At 42.6% G+C, this 26324-nt stretch overlaps 2 protein-coding genes across 2 annotated transcripts; both read left to right on the plus strand.

Annotated features, from left to right (window-relative positions):
* Positions 1-32: 32 nt before the first annotated feature.
* Positions 33-12651, plus strand: ercc8 (excision repair cross-complementation group 8). The gene is made up of 12 exons (XM_069138485.1): positions 33-446; positions 1002-1097; positions 1556-1657; positions 1975-2098; positions 3202-3283; positions 5233-5301; positions 5407-5473; positions 6152-6255; positions 7533-7657; positions 9617-9814; positions 10908-11003; positions 11525-12651. The coding sequence occupies exons 1-12, from the start codon at positions 370-372 to the stop codon at positions 11588-11590; spliced, it is 1206 nt and encodes a 401-aa protein (XP_068994586.1). The 5' UTR covers positions 33-369; the 3' UTR covers positions 11591-12651.
* A 297-nt stretch (positions 12652-12948) lies between these two features.
* elovl7a (ELOVL fatty acid elongase 7a) lies at positions 12949-18719 on the plus strand. The gene is made up of 8 exons (XM_069138486.1): positions 12949-13128; positions 15194-15275; positions 15487-15677; positions 16198-16278; positions 16387-16443; positions 16561-16666; positions 16771-16907; positions 17055-18719. The coding sequence occupies exons 1-8, from the start codon at positions 13114-13116 to the stop codon at positions 17301-17303; spliced, it is 918 nt and encodes a 305-aa protein (XP_068994587.1). The 5' UTR covers positions 12949-13113; the 3' UTR covers positions 17304-18719.
* The last annotated feature ends 7605 nt before the right edge of the window (positions 18720-26324 follow it).

Here is a 26324-nt window from a genome sequence, read left to right on the forward strand (position 1 = left end):
GTGATTGGACGGCTGGTACGCGACCAGCCAATCAGCGCGGTTGTAATAGAACGAGCGTTATAATCCAACATGGCGTCTCGTCGTCTGGAGATACTACAGAGCTAGGCGAAAATAAAGCAAAATAAAAATAAACAATACATCATGATAAACGGCACCCTGGTGAGATTTAAAAAGCGTAGTTCAGTGTTGCGGAGCTGCGGGTACAACATAATGCTTGGTCGGACACCCGGAGATTCAATCTGGATTAAAAAAAAAAACCCACTTCACTGTAACATGTTAGGTTTACAGCTCGGTTAGATAATGGCAGCGCAGGTTAAATACTAAAACTCTGCTTCAACATTAAAAGCAGTTTATCTTCCGGTTGAAGCGATGTTGGGGTTTCTGGCAGCAAGGCAGGCCGGTCTGGATGACCCTCTGCGGTTGAGGCGTGCGGAGTCAACGAGAAGGTGAGAAGCGTTTCATAACGAGTCAAAACAAATGTGATCTCATTCATGTTGTGTGGTTTGTTGACCTAGTAAACTATATCACTTAAATCATAGCCTGTATTATATGAAAGTTATGTAAGTTAACAGCATGCGGTATAGTTCACGTTAACATACCTGCTTTTTATCTTAAATATCGGAAGTTACATTTTTATGTTACAAGCAAACGAACTCCATTGCGTATAAAGCTTTCTGGAGACCTTTCAATGGAGCCCACGTTTTATCCTCCTTATTTTAATCGAGTCTGTCGAGTAAGATTGCCTATTTTGTTTGAGGAATCGCCGCAATTATTCTTTATTCTCCAAATAAAGAGAACACAAAGCCAAACTTTAGCTCTTAGAAACTTGACCTGACCAGATTTTGCATTAAAACGTGTGAACTACTTTCTGCTTCCTGTCAGGACACTCCCGTCTCCTCAGAGGCATTAAAAAACTAAAATATTATCCAATATTTTAACAACTGTGTGAGTCACTTCAGAAGTCCAGTGACGTAGAGGTTCACCTTTCTGTATCTCCACAGGGTCCTCGGTCTGAAGTTAAATCCTGACAGAGATGTGGATCGAATCCATGGAAATGGCATTAACTCCATTGACATTGAATCTATCGATGGAAGATAGTAAGTCCACTCAGGCTTGATTTTGCATTACTTTACCTTATGGATTTGTAATACTGTTAAATTTAGTTTTGCAGTGATTGGGTTATTGCAAATAGTCAAATAAGCGAGTTTGGCCTGCAGCTGGGAATTGTTCAAAATATGTTGATACCAATACAGTGTTATATCAGAGTTTTAATGCGGACATCAAAATGTTTTTTTTCCTAGCTGTGTTCTTCCACAGAGATTTTTTTTTGATTTTTTTTTTTTTTTTACAAAAGTCTTTACTGGTGTTAAAATGTGAGCTGTCTTCTGACAAACAGGCAGACAATAATTTATTTTAAATCGGGCACTATTCGACCCCCTAAAAACAGTACATAATTGTAGGAATCGATTGTGGGCTCGGTGATTCTCTGTAGGATTCATAAAGTGTGTAGGACAAAGTAAAGCAACATTTGAAGTTAACATTTTTCCTTGTTTAGCATGTTGTCTGCAGGTGCAGATGGAGTCATAGTCATCTATGACCTGGAGAACTACAGTGGAAAATTACAGTACACCTGCAAGGCAGTCTGCACAGTCGGCAGGTAAGTGTTTCTCCAGTTACTCATTTCATCCACTTGATGGCAGCATTCTATTATTATCTCAGTATTATGTCGCTCTCAACGTGCTATAAAGCTTGAACAAATAAGGTGATCTGAATGATTGTTTTTCTTCTCTCATTTGTTTCAGTGTAAACAGAGAGTACCCTATTAAATCTGGTTTTGTCAACATTAAAATATAAATCAGAAGTGTATTTGATTTGTGGCAATATAGCTTTAGTCTAAAAAGTAATATCTATACATATATTTGCTCTTGCTTTATGCAGCGTTGTCTTTTTTCTCTTTTTTTTTTTTTTTTTTAGGTCTAGCCGGTATGTCCACAAATTCAGTGTAGAGACAGTTCAGTGGTATCCTTATGACACAGGGATGTTTGTCTCCAGTTCTTTTGACAAGACCATGAAAGTCTGGGACACTGAGACATTAAAGGTAAGGCATGTCACCTGGACACTTAATTACCAGGTTTATTCCATATTATATGCATCCGTTGAGTTTTATTTGGGACGTCTGTACAATTAGTTCCCACTGTGCTGTAGGTAAAGTGGTATGGGCAACATTGAAAGTACACTAATATTAATGCAGTTTAGTATAAGCTTAGTTAATGCAGAGCTAAATCGTCACCTCTGACACAGTGTCAACAAATATTCACTGTTGTGATATAAATTTCACAAAGATAGAATTTAAAATAGAGCGCAGGGATTGCATTGCAGTACTTTATCTAATTCTAGTATATGGGTCCACACTTTTAAGCAAAATGTGGAGCTGTTTTCACTTTGTCTTCCCCTCTCTTTCTTATTTTCTGCTTCATGCTTTCTACCTTTCTATGCCACACGGTCCCATATGGCCGGCCCAGAGCTGTGCTAGAGTTACACTTGCACCACGGTTACCTCAAAAGGTCAGGGAAAGGACAGAAAAGAACCCACGGACCTTTCAATTGGTTTACTCTGTGCCGTTCTGTCCCACACTCCTACCTACTAAATTATTTATTGTGGTTGTGTATTTGCCTCAGTGTGTGTTTTGCATTGTTTTGCACTTAGTGTATGGCTATGTGGGACATTTTTATGCAAACAGAGCCTCCTCTGTGTGTGTGTGTGTGTGTGTGTGTGGGTGTGTGGGTGTGTGTGGGTGTGTATGCACCCATTGGCTAAGTCCATGCTGGTGCTGGCACACAGTGACAGATGGAGCACAGAGAGGCTTTTTATGTTTGCTGAAGAATTTGCATTGTAACTGCCACTGCTGCTCCGGTGAGCTGCCTTCTGAGCTCTGAGCTGCTGTGACCTCCCTCTCTACTCTTTTTTTTGTTTGTTTTTCATCTAAATTCATTCTGTGAACTGTGTCACTGAACTCTGTTTAACCAACGTTAAACTGTAAGGCCGTGGCTTTATCTTTGGCCATGTTTTTATATGTTATTATAAGATTATATTTTTCCTTCAGCGTACGTACAAAAATATGACCTAAATATTATCAGAATTCCTCCCCAAACTGACCCTCCATGTCTCTCCCTCTCCTTATCTCACTTGGTGATCACTCAGCCTGCTGAAGTGTTTGAGTTCGAAGGCAATGTCTACAGTCACCACCTGTCCCCCATCGCCAGGAAGCACAGTCTCATTGCAGGTATGTGTGTGTGTCTGTGTGTCTGTCTGTGTGTCTGTCTGTCTGTCTGTCTGTCTGTGTGTGTGTGTGTGTGTGTGTGTGTGTGTGTGTGTGTGTGTGTGTGGGTGAGAGTGAGAATGTCGTCACAATTTATGCTGATGTCGAAGAAGCAGAACAAACCAGCTGCTCGCGTTTCTCTCTTTGTCCGGTGAAAAGCATTGAACTTAAGACAAAAATCGGATTAGTTAATTAGTTAGTAGTTTGTTCCTCCACAGTGTCAGTGCGTTGTACCCCGGGATGTAAAGTGACGTGCACCTGGAGGGGACAGAAGTGGGCCAGAAGCTGTTTACACATGGGCAGATTTCTGTGGGGAAACATCCAAGGAATCTCCTCATGTCACTAAGCAGGACCAACAGGTTACTGACTGAGTGTTGTGCTGACTACTGCTCTCTGTCACACAAGCCAGCCCATTTGACACGCCTCTTCCCAAGCCGGAGACAGTCACAGTCTCTGTCTATTTTGTTTTCTCTTAACACGTCCTTCCCTCTCAGAGGAGTGAAGATAAGGACAAACAGGTCGAAAACGTCCCCGGTGTCTTCTCTTTTATCTGGGAAGGCGCTTTTAAGGACTCTGTTCCTAAAATGCACCATTATTCAATTCAATTCAACTTTATTTATATAGCGCCAAATCGCAACGTAGGTTATTTCATGGCACTTAACACATTAAAGTCCTTACAGCAAGACTTTACAATTATCTTATTAATTCTGGATAATTTGGGTTGTTTAGATTTTAACAGCTGTCTAATCATCTTCTATGTTTTTTTTCATTTTCACCAACTACCTTGGCCTCCTCCCCTGTAATCATGTCAGGTGTCTTAGCTCATGTTTATCAGAAGTTTGTATCAGTGCGTTTTCATATTTAACACACCTTATCTGTGGGAACGCAGGTTTCCAGTTTTTTACCATTCCTTTATTGTAGCAGATTATACTCACACATTTATTAAGATAAATGTAAAATGTGACAATATTGATCAGTAGGCATGCCACATTGAAATTGTATAGTTGACTGGGATGGTAATATTCAGTGTTCAAAGCCAGGGTAGGCAGTTTTTTTTTGTTTTTTTTTTGGCATCCTTGGTGATAATTCCATAATAACCTTTCAACATATTGTAATTCAAGTAGTCCGAGAGGAAATTAGTCTTCCGCAACTCCTGTGTATTCAGGCTTTAGAAAATCTAGCCCGTGATGGAGACTTCAGACCAATCCCGGCGTTCCTGTTGGCTCTTTTACGAATCTAGTGCACGTCCCATCAGATACTAAGTCCGGATCAGTGGGAGAAAATCCTAGAGATAATTCCAGCTTAGTCAACAACTAGGAGACATAGAACCACCAACGACTCTTTGGTGGCTAGCCAGAACCGGGTCTCGCCAGAGGGGGGACCCCACACCGGCCTCTTTACACATACTGACGTCAAGTCCATCAGCCCCAGCAGCGGGCTTGCAGCCTTTACCAGGGGTACCTCTGCAGGCGACAAGAGGTCTTGGCAGCAGCGGATGTTGTGTGCCACAGGGAGGGTGAAGGGCCAAGCCCCCCTCCCCGACCCCGATGTTGGGGCCAACAGTTATGTGGCCAAAAGCCGGCCAAGCAAAAGACCCTTGGCGATCTGGAGACGGACAGAGGAGCGCACAGCTGCTTCACTAGGCCCGAGAAGGCGGGCAACCATTGTGTTGTGCACATGGAGCGTGTGCATATGTCGGTGGTCGTCTGGTAGGAGAGGCTCAGGGCACAGAGGGGTGAGGGGAGAGCTGCAGGAGGAGTTCCCAATTTTCAAATTCTGGCAATTGTTTTTGCCGCCCCCTTGATAACTGTATACTCCAGCTTTAAATGATCCTCATAGTTCTTTGTTTTCAGTGTTTTCAACCAAGAAAGGAAGTCTTACTATCTGACTTTTCTCTGTATCTCTGTTTCCAGTTGGCACCAAAACCCCCAAAATCCAACTTTGTGACTTGAAGTCTGGTTCACGGATTCATGTTCTACAAGGTTAATGGTCTACAGTGCTTTTCCTGCTGTTTTTCTCCAAATACACGTAATTATGGTTGCACACACATACCGAAGTGATAATCAAGAACTTATTTGCCATTCCAGGTCACATAGCTGAGGTCCTGTCTGTGCGGTGGTCGCCCAAATATGAGCATATCCTAGCCTCTGCCAGGTAAGCTGTTAGCTGCCATTCTTTTCCGGGGAGATTCAGCCTCTGAAACCGTAACCCGGTTTGCCCTCAGAGCCACGTGAAATCCAGGTACAGGACAATTCCCACCATGTGTTGTCCCAGTTGTTCTTGTCATCTCACTTCCCAGCCATCTGGCCACATTGCAACCCCGAGTCAAGGATAATGGCGCCACATCGCTACTAGATAGGCGCTGTGGCACTTGAGTAGCCCTGTCAGTCTGGCATATGGTAGATACAGTCCCCACCTGTTTTATGCCACATTAGACCTGCTAATTAACCCATTGGGATCGGTGCACTCCCGTCCCTTTGGACTGTAAGTGATTTTGAAAACAACTGGCACAGTGAGGCAAGCAGAGAAATGTATATGATATTCTATTATGGACCAGCATGTTAATTCCCAATTTTCTATTGGGAATTAACATGCTTTAGAAACAAACACTAGGTTACACACACACACACACACACACACACACACACACACACACACACACAGCTGTATATGAAACACATCGGGCTGAACGTATACTATGTATTGCACTTGCCGGTGGAAGAATTAAACACGAAGCTTTTTTTTTGGATAGTTTATAGGACTCTGCCTTTTATTCGTTAACCAGGAGAAAATAAAACAAACAAATAATACCTCCATATTCGCCCCCTCTAGTGCAGACAGCAAGGTGAAGGTATGGGATGTTCGTCGTGCTTCAGGCAGTCTCTTCACTCTGGACCAGCACAATGGAGACAAGTCGAAAGCCTCCGCTGAGGCAGGTACCGTTACCTATCTACTACTTCTTTCTTTCTTTTCCTGCATCTTCTTTTACTTACTTAGTTTGACGTTAAAAATGGGAGCACAGACATTGAAGGACATTGGGACAGGATTTTTTTTTTTTTTTTTTTTTTTTGTCATGCCGTGTGGTTCGCTGGGTAAAAAAAAAAAATCAACTTCAACTTCCGTTTAGTGACCAAATTGTACCTTTAACCACCACGATAAAAGTTACAATTCAGGTTCTCAACTGGTGGGTCACAGGACCAGTTAGAGGGATGTGTGGGTGTCGAGGGGAAAAAAGTCAAAGTTAAAATTTTTGATGTTGGACTTTTAATGTGAAGGACATATGTTTCCAATGACGCAGCGCATGCAGTAGCTGTTTGCTAACAGCGTTGTCACATCAGAAGTTTTCTCTCATTTGAGCATTTGTAAACAGGCTTAGGATAACACACACATCTGACTTCTTATTTAATTCAAAAAAAAGTATTTAGATTTCATCAGATTTTTAGCCCTAGTTGCATTTTTGTTGGGTTTTTTTTTCACGTTTTTAACATTGCACAAAGGCATGTTGTATTACTGTCCTATTTTTCTGTGAAATGAATTTGAATCTGCCTCTGAAATGTAAAAAAAAAAAAAAAAAAAAAAAAAAAAAAGGGGTCAAGACTTAATGAATAAGGAAAATGTGGGTCCTGAGACAAGTTGTAAACTGCTATGGTGCCGCGCAGACCTACTGTATCCGGTTGATATAATAGGAGCTGAGGTGCATGCAAACCCCCAAATAAGTAACAAGGGATAAATTGTGGGGGCAACCCATTACTGTAGAGCCACAGAATTGAGCTTCCCGATTAACTGATACTTACTGATTATCTATTTGAACGTTATGTGTACCCCCAACAACATTGTTTTCTCTCAGCTGGGATGTCTAATGATGTTCAGATTATTCAGGGTAAATATTTTCTCAAAGTTTGTTTCTCTGGAGGAAAGCCAACATTCTGCACATACAGTATCTGGTTTTTTTTTTTTTTCTGCCGTTCTCTTGGTGTTCTACTGAAGGGTCTAGTTACTGAAAAGGAACCAGTTTGTAACTGAATCTCATCAAGACTCTGTAAACGGTTGAGATAAGTAGTTTTAACAACAAACACACCTAGAGCCTGAGATTGATGGCTAAGTATGACAGCTCATTAGGCAGAAAAAAAATGTGTTTTGTTACACCGGTGCTCTGATGGAGGAAATAGATGCCAAATGCACTGTTGCCATGTCTTACCTGTCTCTAAACCAGTAAACACAGCTCATAATGGCAGAGTGAACGGCCTGTGCTTCACCGGTGACGGCCTCTACCTCCTCACGACTGGAACTGATGACCGTATGAGGCTATGGAACAGCGCCACAGGGGAAAACACACTGGTCAGTTGTTTGATTGAAGGCTCTGTCCTCGTAGCCAACCGAAACGAACACTTTGAGTAGTGTAGTCGCACTACGCAAAAAGTAATTGTACAACCCGCTGAACATCCCACTCGTATACAACTGCACAAGTCTTGAAACCCCCCCCCCAAAAAAAAATACCCATGAAGATGCATTCAAAACTTAAATAAAATCAACTTTAACTGAGCCAAAAAAAAAAAAAAAAGACACTGGGCCGAGTCATTTAATAAACAGACTCTTAAGAAAAGTATGAACAATAAGTGAATATACATCCAAAAACAGCCCAGTAGATATCTTCCACTGCAGCGTTAGAACCCGCAGAAGCTGTTTCTGGTGGGTTCAGCAGATATCCCTGAAATACAGCTGCCATCCAGTTGTGTCTGAATTTGTAATTTGACGAGTTGTTTTGTGGATTATCCGTTTAGGTTTTTGAAAATATTGACAAATATGGGTGTATATTGAATCGAGGACATTAATGTATGAACTTCTATCTACTTATTAGTGGAAAATTATTCTTGGCACTAGCGGGCAGTCTTGTGTCGTCTTTGTCCCAAAAGCCAGGAACATCGAAGGTAAACAGACCATTGGAGTTGGAATCCTAGAAGCTTTTACCCGAGTCCTAATTAATTTTAATCAGTCAAGAATGTGTGTGTGTGTGTGTAACCAAATGATTTAGCCTGAAATGATAAAATTGCAGCGTCACTATGCAAACAGCTGAAACAGGATTGGACGTCATTGACAGCCAACAATCAGCCACCGATAACCTAATTTGAAAACCACGTTTACAACACAGCTCTTTAAGGCCCTCTGGGACCGAATGTTTCAGTGTTTGAGGATCAACAAAATAGCATAAATGGGTGTTTTTGGATCCCAATTGACAAATTGCCACGGGAGGCATTTTCCATGTTCAGGCTGTAGTCCAGCCGAGACTACCAGTTACTTCAAGGGTAGATCACTTACTCTGATGAGCAAAAAAAAAAAAAAAAAAAAAAAATCAGACTGGGATTATGATGATGTGGTGGGTATTTCTGGTGAACATTAGGGAGATGTGAAAGGACCGCATGACACAATTACAACTTGTTTCACGCGCAGGAGTCACGCCTGGTGATGATGTACCTCCGAGGTGAGGTAATATCCTGAGTGCTATTTGCCAGTCTTGATTTCAGGGGCTCTGCAAGTCCAGGAAAAAAAAAAAAATCAATTACGATGTCTCAAATGATACTATATCAATTAAAGAGCCTTTAATGGTTTGGAATGCCTTTAAAATGCATCGTTATAAAACCTTAAAATATTAGTCTTTTGCTATATTGCTCCCATGTTGAATGCGACCGCAAAAGGAAATCTGATCCCATTGAAATGAATAAATGTAAATGTAACAAGAACAAAACGCTGTATAGGGTATTATTAGCAATAAAGTCAATACTGTGGTAAAAACAAAAAGGCGAGGAAAAAAAAAAAAAGTAAAAGGTCGGCAAATAAAACAAGGAGGGACGGTGGATGAGATCCCTTTAACGAACACCGATCGGCATCTTTGATGAGCAGGTGACTTTTCGTCCCGCGAATCCTGCGGGACGCATTCGGTACCCGTGACGGCTCACCTGAATATCGAGACTGGGCGGGACATCCGAGCAGAGATAACGCCGGAACGACCCGGAGGCGGGACAAATGCCGAGTCGTAAGAAGCTTTTTTTTTTAAATTGCTGGTATTTCGTGGCTCCTCCTCCTTGTTGTTGGCTGTCAATCATCATTCAGTTCAGATCTGCTGGACATGTTTTTTTTTTTTTTTTTTTTTTTTAGCGTGTGATGTGGAGTTTAACCTTTTAGTAAAATCAGGCCCACCAGTGCAGTACAATTATGCAGTTTACACTGGGACGTATACGCACGTCCTCTGAAACCCCCCCCCCTCCCCACCCCGTGTCCCGCGGCCTTTTCCCCCCTCAGGTAAACTACGGGAAGGTCTGCAACGAGAGCCGTAAAAGGCTGCAGTTCAGCGTGTCGCGCGGCTGCAGCCCCGAGTTCGTGTTCGTGCCGTGCGGCAGCTCGGTGGCGGTGTACGCCCTCCACTCGGGGGAGCTGGTCGCGACGCTCAGGGGTCACTACAACAACGTGGACTGCTGCGAGTTCCACCCAGACCGCCAGGTGAGAGACACGGTCCCTGAACCCCCCCCCCCCCGTCGCTCCGCAGGCGCCGCCCTCGTTTTTGTTTTTGTTTGTTTGTTTGGGGGTTTTTTTCAACATTTGCTGCCGTAAATGCAAATGCGGGTGTCCCCCCCCCTCCTACCGCCCCCCCCCCCCCCCGGGCCTCAACGGCCGGCTGCGTTACTTTCAGAAGCGCTTCTGATAACCGTTTCATTTGGTGACGAGTTAAATCGCTGAAAATGCTGTTTGTTTTGTTTTGTTTTTGTTTTTCAGACGTGTTGTAAAAGGAAACTATTTCAGTAACCTTAACTTGCTTTACAGTAAACGACTTGATCGAGGCTGCGCGGTTAATGTTTCAACGGGCTTTACTGCAATACGGCGACAGAACAAACACGCGGGCGAGGTTCACCGTTGGCAGCTTCACAGGCCGGGCAGGTGCAAATTGAGATGAAATAAACATTGATAGTGGATTAAAAAAAAAAAAAAAAAAAATGTAAATTAGAAATGAATAAAAGCAACGTGCTGAAGTAAATAAGTAAAAATGGCACTGAAGCTCTCGAAGTTTAAGGAGATTACTTTGAAATAATGAGCGCTGTGAGCTTCAACGTGCTCTATTGAACTGCTTTTTATAGATTTGTATACGATTACTACTAAATGCTTTTTTTTTTTTTCTTTGAAGCAGATATAAGCACGCTCGTATGTGCATTTCTACTCGCGTGTCCTTTAATAATAACAACCCGACGCGGTAGTTCTCCGTCTTCGCTTTTCAAGCGTCTTCATCTTTCTAAGCGTTTTTCATCTTTTGAGCCGAGCGGCTCCTGAACTGCACGCGAGCGTCCCGAAGGCAGAGGGGACGTCCGACCCGCGGCCCTCCTCGCTTTGCCCATTTTCGGCGTCCGGTTTCGCACGTACAGGTCGATTTATGGTGTGCGACAACGCGCGGGAATGCGGTCGGGCGGCTCGTCGCTCTTTGGCGAGCTTCGGGATGGGGCGCGGGATGTTTTTTTTTTTGGGGGGGGGGCGGGGGGATGCTTTGCCGAGGAAGTTGTATCCCGTGACACCGTGTGAGGGTTTCCTTGTTGTTTGCACGTAGGAGCTGTACAGCGGAGGTAAAGACTGCAACATCCTGGCGTGGGTCCCCGTCGTCCGTGCCTCGGATGTGGAAGAAGAGTCCGGCCGTCCAAACGAAGTAAAGGCCGTAATGACAGGAAACAATACCGGAGAGGGAAATATCTCATATCTTAAGTTTTCCTGGAAATTAAATCATCATTTATTTATATGAATATATATGTATAAATAATGATTTAATAGGATTTAATTTCTTTGTGGCAGAAATAAAATCACAGATGAGCGCGCATACTTCCAGGAAATGTAGATTATGACGAGAGGAGTCAACTGGTTCACGAGACCAGAGTTACCTTTACTCGGCCGTGCGACGCCGCTTCTGGTTCAAGGCAGTTTTTATTTTATTACAGGTGTTTTTTTTTCCAGTCAAACCAGTTGGCGCGTCATCGTCATCAATCGCGTACAAATTGTCGTCTCGCCAAATTTTTTTTTTTTTTTTTTTTAATGAAAAACACACGAGCACCAATCGTAACCGCCGACGAGGTGTTACACTCGAGGAAACAAGCGAGCGTCGGCACATCCGCGCACATCTGCACATCCTCCTCGGGCTTGAAGCTGAGCCGATTTTGTCTCTCATCCTCGCAGGCTGCCGGTGGCCAGTCCTCGGCGCGACCTGCCTTTCAAGACGCGTGGAGCAGTGATGAAGACTGACGCAGGCGTTTCCCACGCGCGTGCCGATGAAGGTGTCTGAGCGTGCAAATGAGCTCGCCTTCCTTCCTTCGCAATTGCCGCGTCGCAAAAGGAAACCCGGTCCGATGGACGCCGGTGAAGATAATTGTGGGTTCAGGGGAAACCGACAGACGAGCGCCTTAAGTGTTAAATATTTGTCTGACTGGAAATGCGCGCACTGTTATGAATAACGTTTGTTTTTGTACATTTGATACAGTATTGTTATTTTAATTTTTGTTTTGTTTTGTTTTTTTAAATTGGAAAGTAAAGCCTCGGTCGGCATAATGAGATTCATGTTAATTCTTGTTCCAAACCAGTTTTGCCATTTCAAATCATCCGTGGTGGTCGCGAGGGATATTTTGCCAAAGTTGGTGCAGATTCCAAACATGAAATAAACTTCATGCACCTTTGCCGTCGTTTCACACAGAGCTCGCGCACACGTTGTGACGCCGACACGACATCTTTGTAATATTGATGGCAGGCTTCGGGCTCGAGCTGATCTTGCAGCGGGATTTGTAAGCTTTTTGAAGAGGCGTGGTGTCACAAAGTCTTTCGGTTTGGGTGTTTCTGCAGCCGAGTTGGGGAAAAGCTTGTTTATAATCCTCACATGGGAGTAGCCGGGCATTCAAAAACACAGATTGTCGTGTTGTCATTCCCGGTTCTGCCGTCAGCCCTCGTTGAAACTTACCAATGAGGCGTGAACCTCTTTCTCTTCGACGCAACCCCCCTCGCCGTTTTACACATTGGCCCTGCTGCCACATAAACATGTGAAACATTACTCTGATCAACACTTGTCGATTGTCCTGTTTTACAGTGGCCGTTATTGCACATATAGTCTTTCATATCAATATTTCAAATGAAGAATATTTACTGTATATTCTGGATTATGTTTCTCTGTCCTCATGTACTGATTTAAAATGTGAGAGATCTACCCCCCCCCCCCCCCCAAATTACCTGAAGTGTCTTTCATTATTGTAGTTTTTTTTTTTTTTTATGTGTTTAACTGTGTTTTATAATTAAAAAAAAAAAAACAACACTGGAAATGCAACCTTAATTTACTTTAAAACACCCACTGGGATTTACAGGGAAGCAATGGAAAAAAACAACAAAAAAAAAAAACCCAATACTAATTGTAAAAATATTTGTGTACTGGAAGTATTTATGAATCACACCTGAACAGGATGTACTCTATTGTTACAAATATGTGCATAGTTTTTGACGAGGCGTCCCTCAAAAAAAAAAAAAAAAAAAAAAAGACCTGGGATCGAGTCCCGTCGCGTTTAACCGGGAAGTGGCCAATCAGCGGGCGAACTGGCGTGGCTCCGGAGCTCAGGCCCAGCCCAGCCCCCCCCCCCCCCCCCCCCCGCCAGCTGTCATAAGATCCGAGGAGAGCGTGCCTTCCTTCAGCCCGTGAGCAGCAGAGCCAGAGGCGCACCTGTGTGAAAGTAGCAGGTGGCTCAGAAGTGAGGATACAGTCTGGACGGACCGAAGGGATTTTCCGTTGAATGACAGCACTAAAGGTTAGTCAATTAACTTTGGTTTTTTTTTTCATGTGTTTTAGTCAAGGGGGGGAAACAAAACAAAAAAAAACCAGGACAGTTAAAAAAAAAAAAAAAAACTTGAAAAGCACCTGTGCCTTGTCATTTATCGCGAGCGTTTCCTGGCGTAAGATGGGTGGTCTTGTTTTCATCACCTGTTCCTCATTTGAGAATTACAGCGCGGTGGTCTGGAAATAATTATGACTTGATAACTTTGAATGTCAGGCTGAGTGGCGTACTTGAATATTATGTAAGAATGTAGGCTACTTTTTCGAGGGTAACGCGACCCTAAACTTTTTTTTTTTTTTTTTTTAAAAAGCCCTCCATTCACAATTAAATTTAAAAAAAAAAAAGGTTGTATATTAGGTGTGGTTAATTAAGTAGTCTATACATTTTTTTTTTATTATTATTATTATTTTTTTTCTAAATTATTGGTTGCTGACAAAATGAATCAGTTCGTCTGGACGATAAATGGTCATTTCTCTTCGTGTCTGGTAACGTGAATAACTTACCGGTGTTTAAAAAGGTCCGTCGGTATTTTTCCTGGTGACACGTCCGTGTTTGGATTTGAACCGTGACCCCGTTTTGCTATTTTAGAGCCACATTTACACACGAACGTGCGGGGGGGTTTTTTTGTTTGTTTTTGTTTCTATAAACTGTGGAAAGGAGACATTTCAGACGTTTTTGACGCGCTGCGAGGAGGTGCGCCGCGGGAGTGAGCAGCCTTTTACGTCACGATCCCTCGTTTTATCGCGTTAATTGGCGTGTCGAGGCTTGTTTGTCTTCATTAGGGAAGAGACTCCAGGACAGCCTTGCCTTTTTTTTTTTTTATTTCTTTTTTTTTTTTTTTTTAGTCTGTTCACCGGTCAAGTTCCTTTTTTTTTTTTTTTTTTTTTTGCGGGTAGACACACCTTGAAAACCTGTCATGTCGGATTAAGTCCCATGTACACCTACTACACGGGAGGTGTTTTAGTCTTTCCAGTTATTTACCCAAATTGCACAAAGGTTTTCTTGGTGGGGTGAAAAAAAAAAAAAAAAAAAAAATAACATGACACATCGTTGTGATTTTTGTTTGACTTTCTGGATTGGCGAAGTGTGTTTTGAGAGGTGTCCCTTGACATGTTTTTGTAAACCAGTCGGGCCAGTCATTGTGAAGGCTTACTTCAATTCCCCCTCCCACAGTTGCCACATTCTCCAGCGTCCCGTCCGTCCTCGTCCACACTGTTAGTTCTGAAAAGCGTTTCTCGTTCACGAGCCATCAAGGCCACTTTTTTTTTTTGTACTAATGTTTCTATGATCGTGAAAGATGCCTGACAAGAATCCTGGTTTTCTCGAGGCACATTGGTCCTTTTTTTTTTTTTTTTTAAAACATTGACAACTCTAACTGGTTTTCAATTCTTCCTGAATATATTCTGATCACACTGGTGTTCCTTGTCTGATAAGAGGGAGACACAGGCTGCTACTCTTTGTACTCTCGTCACACTCTTGGCTTTGTCCTCCTCAGAATGGCTCGGTGCCCCCCCCCCCCGCCCCCCCCTCGTATAGTCGAGTCTTTTAGACCGTCCCAGTGTTTTGGGGGGGGGGGCCATATTCAGCCGGTTGCTGTAACACGGTTCAGATCTTATTACATCCTGAGATGAAACGCTATTTGTATATAGAGGAAATTACAGTGTGTACTGACCTGTTTCAGTGAACAGCTCGGGTCCAACTTGTTTTTTTTTTTGTCCCCCCCCCCCCCCTCCCTCCCCCTAACCTGTGCACCAGTTCTTTGGTGTGATTTACTTCCTGTTTGGCATTTGTAATGAACTTTGAGGATCTGCTACAATACCTCGCCTTTTAATAGAGGCTTTATGTTTAGATTTCTGAGTTTGAGTCGACGAAAGTGTTTAGCTCCTAAAATACAGAGGCTTTCCATTCGTGAACACAAATATCAATGACTCTTAATTCTGTGTTGGACTTTTTTTTTTTTTTTTTTTTTTTTTTTTTATCCAAACGCCAGTGAACTCGTATCTAACCGACATCCTAACCGCTGCCTTTCGCTTCTCAGGAATTACAAGGTCACAAAATGGAGTTTGATCAAATCAAGTCCTCCGCTGCTCTCATTTATGACGAGTTCATCCAAAGAGCAGGTGAGTCTTTTGCCATCGGGGTCATCATCTTTTTTTTTTTTTTTTTTTTAAACGCTTCAATGGTCACGCTTGTAATTTAAAAACCCTCCACGATGTCACTTCCGCTTCGGTTTCCGTGCACGATTCTACGCTTTCCTTTGCACCTGAACATTTGTTGGTCTCGCAAACCCCCTCCCCCCCCCCCTCCTCCCCCCCCGTCCTTCTGCTGCAGACTTGCGGACGGAGAATTGGCTGCTCATGTCGTCCCCTCTCCCCCAAACGATCATGATCGTAGCGTACATTTACTTCGTCACGTCGCTGGGGCCTCGACTAATGGAGAACCGCAAGGCCTTCGACCTCAGAGGGGTTCTCATCGTCTACAACTTCAGCGTGGTGGCGCTCTCGCTCTACATGTGCTACGAGGTGAGCTGTCCTCTCTCCCCCCCCCCTTCCGCTTCAGCGAGAGCGGAGCCGACACTCGTTCTTTTTAACGCACGATTTCCCACCGCGAGGCCCCGAGGGAGCGAACATCTGTATTACTTGCATTGTTTCAGAGCTGTGACTCATACCTTTTAGATATGCTTGTGAAATACCCACTTTTTGTTGTTGTTTTTTGTTGTTTCCCCCTCCGTGGACTATTGATCTAAGGTTAAAACCAGATCAGCAGGTGTGATTTCTGCTTCCTGTTCACTGGAACCTTCGACTGCTGCCTCCAGACTTGTATCTCACCTCTGCGTTGTTGGGACGCACTTCCTTTCGTCTAAGCATTGCGTTCCCATGTCGTAAATCAAAATCACAGCATTTTTTTTTTTTTTTTTTCTTCTTTGTAAATTACGCTGTTAAACCTGTTATGCCAGATTTTAGTTTTTGGGTTTCATTTTTTTTTTTTTTACTTCACAACCTCGTTTTCTCGTGTAACTTTCATTTTCACTGTCTCTCTCAGTTTGTGATGTCGGGATGGGGAACGGGATACTCTTTTCGCTGTGACCCGATTGACTACTCTGATTCACCGCAGGCTTTGAGGGTAAGCTGCTCTTTTTTTTTTGCAGATGGGGCTCTGTTGTATCATCTGAATTTTTGCACTGAACACGTGATAGAAGTTTTGTATTTTTTTTTTCCCCCCTTTCTCTAGATGGCGGCAACATGCTGGCTTTACTACTTTTCAAAATTCATTGAGATGTTGGACACGGTAAGTGACAGAATCTGTCTTGTGGTGCAGATTTAATTACATTTATGTGTTACTGAGTTATACCCCCCCCCCCCCCCCCAAAAAAAAAAAAAAAAAAAAAAACCTGTCCCTTTCCAGATTTTCTTTGTGCTGAGGAAAAAAAACAGCCAGGTGACCTTCCTTCATGTCTACCACCACTCCATCATGCCCTTCACCTGGTGGTTCGGTGTTCGTTTTGCTGCAGGTAAAACTCCCCCCGCTCCTCCGCAACGTGCAAGCAGCGTTTGCCTTAATTTCGGGGTGTTTTTTCATTTTCCGACGCTGTCGCTGCTGCACTCTCCATTTCAGGCGGACTGGGGACATTCCACGCCCTGCTGAACTGTGTCGTTCACGTCATCATGTACTCGTACTACGGGCTGACTGCCTTGGGCCCCAACTACCAGAAGTACCTGTGGTGGAAGAAATACCTCACAACCATTCAGCTGGTATATTTGAAGTAGTCCGTTGCGACCCTGCTTGCCTTTTTGTTTTTGCATCTTGTGTTGTTCAAAGTGTTCCTCGGAAAGACCCGCGTTGACACTTTTAGCAGCAGAAGTCAACCCTTCCTTTTTTGTTTGTCTGTTGCTCCCTAGATCCAGTTTGTTATGGTGACCAGCCACATCTCCCAGTATTTCTTCATCAAGGACTGCGCCTACCAGTTCCCTATCTTCGTCTACATCATTGGCCTGTACGGCCTGATTTTCCTGTTTCTCTTCCTCAACTTCTGGTACCACGCCTACACCAAGGGCAAGAGGCTGCCGAAAGTGCTGCAGGCTCGGACGTGGGCGCACCACACCAACGGCGTTATGAACGGGAACGCCAATCATGAAAAAGACGAGTGACGACGGACTCTGGCTTATCGAGGGAGGGGAGGGGGAATTCAGGGTTGACCACCTTTTTTTACGCAAGCAAACCACTGTGGTAGTCTTGAGATTCCACCCCAACTTGTTTTTTTGACTGTATTTATTTTCAATTTCTTGTCTTTTCCACTTGCAACTGCAAAGACAATCTAAACATATTGACCAAATCTTTATTATTGAACCAAACTGATGAGTTTTTTTTGTTGTTTGTTTTGTTTTTTTTTATACTGAAGGTAAAACCCAGGTTTTGCCAAGTGGATTTCTAAATATTCATCCTTTTTCTGATGCAATTTTAAGCCTCAGAAATTGACTCCAGCGTTCACACTGACTGCAGGGCTTCACCGACGGAACGACTGCAGGGCCCTCAGCTGCACAGTCACACCGGGCCTCCTCAAAAATCTTCTAATGCCGAGATCTTTTTTTTTTTTTTTTTTTTTTTTTTTTACCTTTTTTGCAGCTTGATCTTAATTACAAGATTTTTAGGAAGCTGAGTTTAGTTTTTTTTTTTGTTTGTTTTTTTAAAGTTGTGCACTGAAAAGTTAAGGGTTGTTTATTTCACTTGGCCGGACATAGTGTTTACTGTTCTGAGTTGACAGTTTTTAAGACTGCGTTTAGGCCACACATGTCCTGTTGTTCAAGTCCTCGTTAAATGGTTCCACCATGCACGCTAAACAGGGCTTTGAGTTTAGTTTTGAGCACACATTCACGCCCACTTCTATATGGTTCGAGTCACAACTGCTGCTGATGGTACAGACATTTTAGGGGAAAAGCATTATTTCCTCTCCTGACTTTTGAAAGTTGTCCTATGAAGCGATTGTTGTGACGGAGGAAGCCGCTGTCGTTCTTGTAGGATGCAGAGTTTTAGCTACAGTCTTACTACTTCCTTACTGAGGCATATTGCAAAAATAACATTTTCAGGAAACTGTACCCACACTTGCATGTATTTAACAATTTAGCCAGTCAGGCGGAACATGAGCAGATTGCTTGCCTGCTTTTGAAGTATTTTGCTTAATGTGTTGAAGCACTGCGGCTAACGAGGGTCTTCACGTGGTGGGGAGGCAGTGCCTTTGGACTCGGCTCTATCGAGTAGTTTTGTATCTCGTTATGATGATCTTTTTAAAATGAGAAGTGAACGTAACGCTGCTCCTCTGGTGAGTGAGGACACAGGATCGAGCTTTGCGTGGAAAGAGTTCCACCTTTTTTTTTTTTATCCAGGTGCAAACCTACGCTAAAGATTTACATGTTGGTTTTTTTTTAACGTATACAAATGTGAGTGAACTTTTTCTTTTTGTCCAATCCCTTCTCGTACTAATGGATAAATCTGTAAAATATCTGTGAAAATGTTTATACTGTATTTTATATGTATTTATATAAAAAAAATAAATGATCGCCGTACTCCAAAAAGGCCTTGGCTTTTGTCTACTTGACAGAAAATGACTGACGCAAGATGTAAAATACGACTTCATAGCAGGGCTTCACATCGCTAATCGGTAGACTGAAACTAAGGCGGGTGTTGCTTGTAGTTGTTCATTATGTTCGCAATAACGTGGAGCTCTCTAGGAAATGTGGTTGTAAGGACACGGTCCCATCTAGACTCCATGCTGGCTTAGTGACGTTCCATTTGCTTTAGGTTTTGGTTACATCTGACTGTAATGATCTGTTTTTACCAGGAGGAAGTGCTGTTGACCCGCGACTAGAGACTGTTCTCAGTGCATTATGGTAAAAATAGATCACCACAATGTAGATAAAATCATTTTCACATTCACGAAGAAGAATGGTTCGATGTTGAGCCAAAATCCGTTTTAATCTCCTGTTGACTGTACCTCCGTGTAGTTCGTCATCTGCAGGATAATGAAGAATTGCATTGCGTTGTAGGGTGAAAGGAATAAAAAAAAAAAAAATTTTATCCAACATGCATTGTTTAGTTTATTTAAAGGAGTCAAATGTAATTTGGCATGGAGCCAAATCCACACAGGAATGCCTTGAAAACGGACACATTCATGATCAAAAGGTTTCAGCTGAGATGGCGCGGCACTTGAAAGAGACCGTTCACTGTGTCTGCTTCCAACCTGACAGAGGTTGAGTATTGTTTTCAGAGAAGAATGGAGAAAATCCAGATGTGCAAAGATAAGAACAATTCCCACAGGCTGTACTTCTACGCTGACTTGGGAAGGACAAAGAACATAAATCGGTATTTTCAAAAGTTTTGATCGGTGTTGCAGTTTTATTTAATTTAATTTAATTTATTTAATCTTCTTTTTTTTTGGTCAGTGTCCATGTCAAACATGAAAACATTTTGGTTTGAGTGAATATTTCTAACTGTATATCCACTGGAGAAATAATTCAACCCTTCTTTCTGCCTGTACCTACTGCATATGCGCGCACACACACACACACACACACAGCACACGAACTTGTCTATTAGATATCAGTCTCCATCTTAACTTGAGGGGTACATAATGATGCAAGTGACTGCTGCCGACCACCAAATGACAAACACAAGAGCTTTTCTAGCACCAAGGAAATTGACATCACGATACAGCAACGCTCTACAGAAATCATTTAGAAGATTATTCAAAGTTTTGTTCCCCATATAAATATGCATCAACGTGTAACATATGAGTGCTGAAGCTGACTGTGTTGAACGGAGAGATGAGGACTTGCAGCAGGACCGCCCGGCTCTCGGAGGGCACGGACGATCGCTCTACGCCATGATGAGTTCCAACGACCCCTGTCTGTCTCCGAGCCACCCTCGCAGGTCCTCCCCTGGTCTCGGGGTGGGAGAGGCTGCGGTAACTAGGTCACTATCAGGCTGAATGTGTGAGACGACTCATCATTTCAAATATGTGTAACACAAATGAAGTGAGTCAGTGGGCCCGATTTGTTCCTGCCTTTCACCACAAGAAACGCGACAATATAGTTGTGAGAAACATTTCAATTTGATCATTTAATCGCTTTTGTGTTACAAAGAACATATTACTCAAATTTCAAAATGAGAAGCAGACTAAGTGTCAACTTACGCATTCCCCATATTTTAGAGCCTTGTGTTTGAAAGAAATTGTCCAATAACATGTGAATCATTAACTGAGTCTTAATTAGGTCTCATAGCGGAAATACACACATTATCCCGACATTATTTTCTGTGTCTGTCAGACTGATGCCATAAATAAGTTTTACAAGCTCTAATTGTATTTGCTCAGTGACATTTCTTTGTAATTGTTTTAGATTTTAAACGGATCATTGGATGTGGCGATGCAGTCACTGTGTTGCAATTCATTTCCATGTTAGGCACCGAGAAGAAATACATAATTATCAACTAACTATGTAGTCCTGATGGATAAAAATGAAATGATTTAAATGAAGAAATACTATAAAACACACTATAAATTCTTGCATCAACTCTATCTTAAGGGCAACAGAAAACCACAAGCGATGTGCTCCTGTTAATGTAAAACCACACCCATAAAGTGCTGATTCTTAACATTAATAATTCATTCTTAAGGTCAGTCATGACTATTTAAAGCCGCAACAACTGGCCTTTGACCACTTGGGGGCAGCAGAAACCACCTGTAAAGCCAATATGGCAAACGTACTGTGGCCTTTCATCTCAGAGCAATATCAGTACTGGAGTTGTGCTTCTGTCCACCTGGTGGATGAAAGTCTGATATTCTTTTTCCTTCGAGGTTTGCTTGCCTGCGGTTTGGTGCTGAGCCGGGAGTGTGCAGTTGACCTTTAGAGCTTGACAGCCTGCAAGACACTACGAGGGCTGTGAGATTGAATTAAAACAGTGAAGCTGCACATTGTAAAATTAAAACAAAGAGCTTTAAAAAATGATGGAAAACTCCACAGGGCTGAGATGGGAAGATATAGCACTTTGACATAATCATATATGACGTAATCTAGATCACAAAGGGTGGTCTTTGTCCACTACCGTGTCGGGCAAACTCGAGGGACTTTAAAAAAAAAAAAAAAAAAAAGCAGAGTCAGTGTAGAGAGGAGGAGAGAAAGTTTAGCAAGGTTAGCAGTGTTTTCTCCTGATCCTCTATCTTGAGGAGAGGTGACAGGACCCTGGAAACTTTCCAGTCAAGGACAGCAATGACAGGTACTGAGAGAAAAGGAGGCTGCTGGTGGGGACAAGGAGTCCACAAAAAAGTAAACAAAAGAGGAGACAAAAACTCTATATCTTTGACGTATACTTCTGTGATATCAGTTTATGTGTAGTGACTCATTTAATGAGGGCAAATTAAACTAAAATGTCACCAAGAGACATTTGTGTGTCTACTGCTGTCAGCAGAGAGCAGATGGTTCTCTGTAATTATAGGTGTTTTAGATAATTGCTGTATTTGGTTGCCCTAATAATAACCTAATCTCCCTCTGTCCCTGTCTATGTCTGTTTCTTACTTCCTCTTGACGTCTCCTCTATGTAGAAAGTAAAGATAATGATGATTTGACTCATTAAAATTTAAGTAACAGATAGTAATGTTCTGCCAGCGTGCTGCTGTCATTGTTCGTCCCAAACAGAGTCTGCTTTCATTTGTAATGCCTTCAAATAGAAGATTTGTCGCTTTGTGAAATCGACTTTGATATGCTCATTAAAAGCAAAGCTTTCTGTCTATTTTTTTTTGTTTGTTAATAATACAGCTGGCAGAGGTACTGCTCTACAGGGAGACATGATTTTCTGAATGTGCAACTTGTGATCATGTTTCTGTTTTTAATGTCAGTCACCACACAGATAATGTGCTGTGACGTGTTATTTGAGACGCTCTTTTTTTGTTGTTGTGTGTGGCCTACGGTACAAACCTAAAAGATACGTCAGCTTAAAGCAGCAAATCCTCTCATCAAATTAATATCCACAGCGGAATTTTATAATTCTCTTTACAATACTTAAAGCGCAAATCCATATTTGTCAAAACGGTCAAAGTATAAGGCCACGGTGCAAGGTGTTCTTCACATTCTGTCAATGTTCAGCTTATTTTGGGAATTTTTTTAAAAGAATATCAACTTTGTCAATCAATTAAGGCCGATTTAGGAAAACAAATCTGGGGGGGGGGGGGGGGGGGGGGGGGGCTTTTCCTTAACACGTTAAACATAGTTGTTTGTCATTAATGGGCAGTTGCATTTAGGTTGGACTCAACACTACAGGCTAAGTGCATTTTCTGATCAGCTGCACTTTTACAGCTCTTATTGCATAACTTCTGCTGCCCTTTGGGCAAACAGAGTACCGAGTCCCTACACCTCACACCGTGAAGAACACCTCTTTGCAGCCAACAGCCTTCGCATGTGTGTGTGTGTATGTGTGTGCGTGTGTGTGTGTGCGTGTGTGTGTGCGTGTGTGTGTGTGTGTCAGCTGCTGCCTCTGTGGCTCTAACCTGTCAAATCTGCTTAGGGAAAGGCAGCAGAGAAGCTATTTGTGTAGCCAGTTTTCCTTTCTTTCAGGAATTTTGACCATTAGATCCTTTAGGGTCCTTCAGATGAAAGACTTTGCTCTGACAAATCACAGATGTAAATTTGACTTCGTATCCTGGTGTTTATCCATGTGTACGATGTTTTGAAGCAACATAACGGGAGAGAAACAAAGTGTGCACCCTTTGCATAGTATTAGCATAACCCTTCCACTCTCGTGAGTTTGACGAACCTTGGGGCCAGGCAGCTTTGTATCGTAGCAGTCTGCTTGCTTGCTTTGCTTGAGCCCAGCCTGCATGCCTGTGCCTGGCTGTTCCCTGAGGGCCTGCCAACTCTGAGGCCTGTATCCCTGTCTGCCTGTTTTGCTCCTTCCTTGCATGTTTTCCTGTCATGAAACTGAAGTTCGATATTCATTGTTAAGTTGCACCTCAAAGGAATAGCTTATTATTATTTCCTCTCTTTCTGAGTGTTAGATGAAAACGTGGATATCTGTCTAATGACAAATGGGAGAAAGAGCAAGTCTCCATCCTCAGGTAAAGGAAAATCCTTCTACCTGCATCTTTAAACTTGACAAACCAAAATATTCTTGTTTTTTTTTAAGCAATACAAAAACTAAAGAGTAAAACTGACAAGTTGCGATGCAGTTTGTTTCGATGTGTTTGTTTCGATGCGATGTCGTTTTTTCGTGGGACTATTTCTATTTCACAGAACTCCAGGAAGTCACTGTTCCTGGTTAAAACGTCTTCAACGAAATCACATAAACAAATGTGTTTATCGTCAAGCTTTAATGGTGCTAGTAGGTCGATTTAAGTTTTATATATAAAACTGCACTTCTAACTTGAGCCGGAGTTATATGAGACCCGCTGAAAAGGTAATCTGATTGAGATATCATCACTATTATCTGCTGTGTGAAAAACGGCTGGCTCTTACAGCTGTCCAAGCTCCCAGTCTGTTTTCGCAGCAAATAACTTCAATGCGTATTTATGTGAAAGGCTCTCTTCCCCCCGGGGAGTGGAGGGAACATTACCTTAAAATGCTTTCTCAGAGTATCAATAACTTAGTTACCATGCAATCTAATCTGACCTGGGCGTATGTTCCCGTGAGGTTTATGGACTCTCTGTGCCTTGTTCAATTTTGTTGTCATAGTTGTTGTTGACAATCATTTTCAGATCAACAATTTGGACACGGACGCAGTGTTGAGTACAAAAAGTATGCGAGCGGTCAGCCCTAAGCCGAACGTGTTCCAGACATAAAAGTAAGGACGGCAGGCAGGCAGAAATGGCAACAGTCGTCCAGGGCGGCCTCACGTAAGGTGCACACTTACATTTTTCATGTATCTTATTGTGGCACATATGCTCACATTTTTAAGTGCAGAGGTACTATAACCGTTATGTCCTTATTACCTGCAGAGATCCACATGCTGCGCTTACTGATCAGTTTAAAGGGATCAGCCAACAATAATATACTGCAACTTGCGCAAAGACTTGTCATAAAAAAGGCAACTTAATGTCCCGTCTCACCAAATTCACCTCTTGACTGAGGTGAGAATCTCTCTTGATCAAACACTCCAGTTTCTCAAGGGGAAAAAGAAAAAAATGTCTTGAGTGCGCATGCAAGCATCTGTGCTGTTATTGGTGCAAATTGACAGCTCTGGAGGTTAAGTAAATATGACAGAGCTTGTTTCAGATGTATACAAGCAGAGCAGCTGCTCATCTATTCTGAAACACAAGCTATATCTGTCAACGTGTCATTACGAGCATTTGCAGCTAATGTCTTTCAGGGCATGCTGGGTTTCCTGTGGTCGCTGAAGCAAGAGAGTCACATCACCTCTGGGAAATGCTAGTGCATCAATAGGCGAGCTACGTAGTAAAATATGTCACAGTCTTTATTTATATAGTTATATATAAGTTATTTCCTCATTAAAAGACCCTAAAATGTTGGAGGATTCAATGAACTGTTATTCATCTCCAGTGTCTCCCGAAGTAAACCTCCATCATGCTTCCTTGAGTATATAATCCGATATTAATTTGACTGATCCAGACAGTGGTAAAGCACGGTCAACAGGGATATGTCAGCACCTCTGCGTAAGCAGAGCAGCATTTTAGTACTTTAAGTTAAGCCGATCTGATAAATGATCTTTTTAAAAAGCATCTTGACACAGTAAATCCTTACCAGTACAATTAATCTTTGGCAGATTAAACAACAGCTTCCTACTCTTCCTCCGTCCGCTGTTCTTTTGTCATGGAAATGTTTCCACAACTGCTCTATTCTTGTTCCCTCAGACTGTAAATACAACAGCGATTCCTCCCACTCTGTCATACTCCACAAGCAGGAGTTTGTCCACAACCATGAGAACTTTAAGCAGGAGGAGGAGCGGGAGAGAGGCTGGAGTATGACAGATTAGTAATTGGCCAAGAGGCAGAGAGCACTCTAACATGATTGGCTGTGAGCCTGGGAGCTGCAAGCAGAGTTCCCTCTTCATTTCAGAGAGCATCAGTGAGCGGCGGAGTGGGACTTGCTGCGTCTGAGATGCACACCAGATACTTTTGTTTTTTTTTCTTTTCTTTGATTGGGACTTTCACAGAGCAGACAGAAGACACTGTACAATAGCCCAAAGTGGATAAATAATCTCTTTCTGGAACTTTCTGACCAGGACATAAAGTAAGTACAGACACTGTTTTGCTGTGTGTCACCATATTGATAGCAGTAGTACAGTAGCGTTTCTTTCTATGCTGGTGGAGCAAAAGTGACACTGTGTACTTGTGACATGACTACGGCACAAAAACTGATATAATGTGAAAACAGATGCGCACACACAGAGGTGCATCATCACCATCATCAACTCTTCATCACAGTTTGTATTTTAGAAATTATAAGTTGTGCACATGCATGTGCAACGCTGTGCACGCCCTGTAGTAGATCCACTTGCATTGTGCGTGTTTGAAAAATGCATAGAAAGCGGCCTTGTGCTTCAAGGGAGGGACCGGTGCAGTGCGACTTCACAGTGACCAAACTCATCAGCAAACCTGTCACTGCAATGCTTAGCATTGACAGAGGAGCTCAAGGACTCCCCTCCCAAAATCTCCTGGTGTGACTTTCAGGCTGCAGGGTAGCGGAGGCAGCGACGGCGGTGGCAGTAGTCGGCTATAAATAGTCCAGCTCCAAATTGTGCTGCAGTCACACATAAATTCACAGGGAACAAGGAATGACACAGTCATTGTTTATATGAGAGTTGGGAACACTTTGATCCTCTTCGCTTTCTATTTTTCAGACAAATTAGAGAATAACTTAAGACTCCGTTTGGCTTTCATATCATATGTAACAGTAACAGCCATAACAAGAGAAGGGTTGGAGTGAGAAAGGCAGAAACAACAGATGGAGACAGAAGTTGTAGCATGTGTCTGTCAGTGTGTGTGTTTTTGTCAGGATGTGCTGTACGTGCAGATGTACGTGGGTGCGAAAAGTGTTTCCAAGTGTCAACAGTGTGTCTTGTTAAACTGTCACATGTGGCCACATGTGACAGAGCAACAGTCCCCCGTTAAGATTGTTATTACCTCTGCTCGCTTGATTTCCATCGATGTGAAGTTAAAGCAGCTCGCT

This window comes from Embiotoca jacksoni, unplaced genomic scaffold, assembly GCF_022577435.1.
Source record: "Embiotoca jacksoni isolate LCO1_2020_lvr unplaced genomic scaffold, fEmbJac1.0.p SCAF_8, whole genome shotgun sequence".
Lineage (NCBI taxonomy): Eukaryota > Metazoa > Chordata > Actinopteri > Embiotocidae > Embiotoca > Embiotoca jacksoni.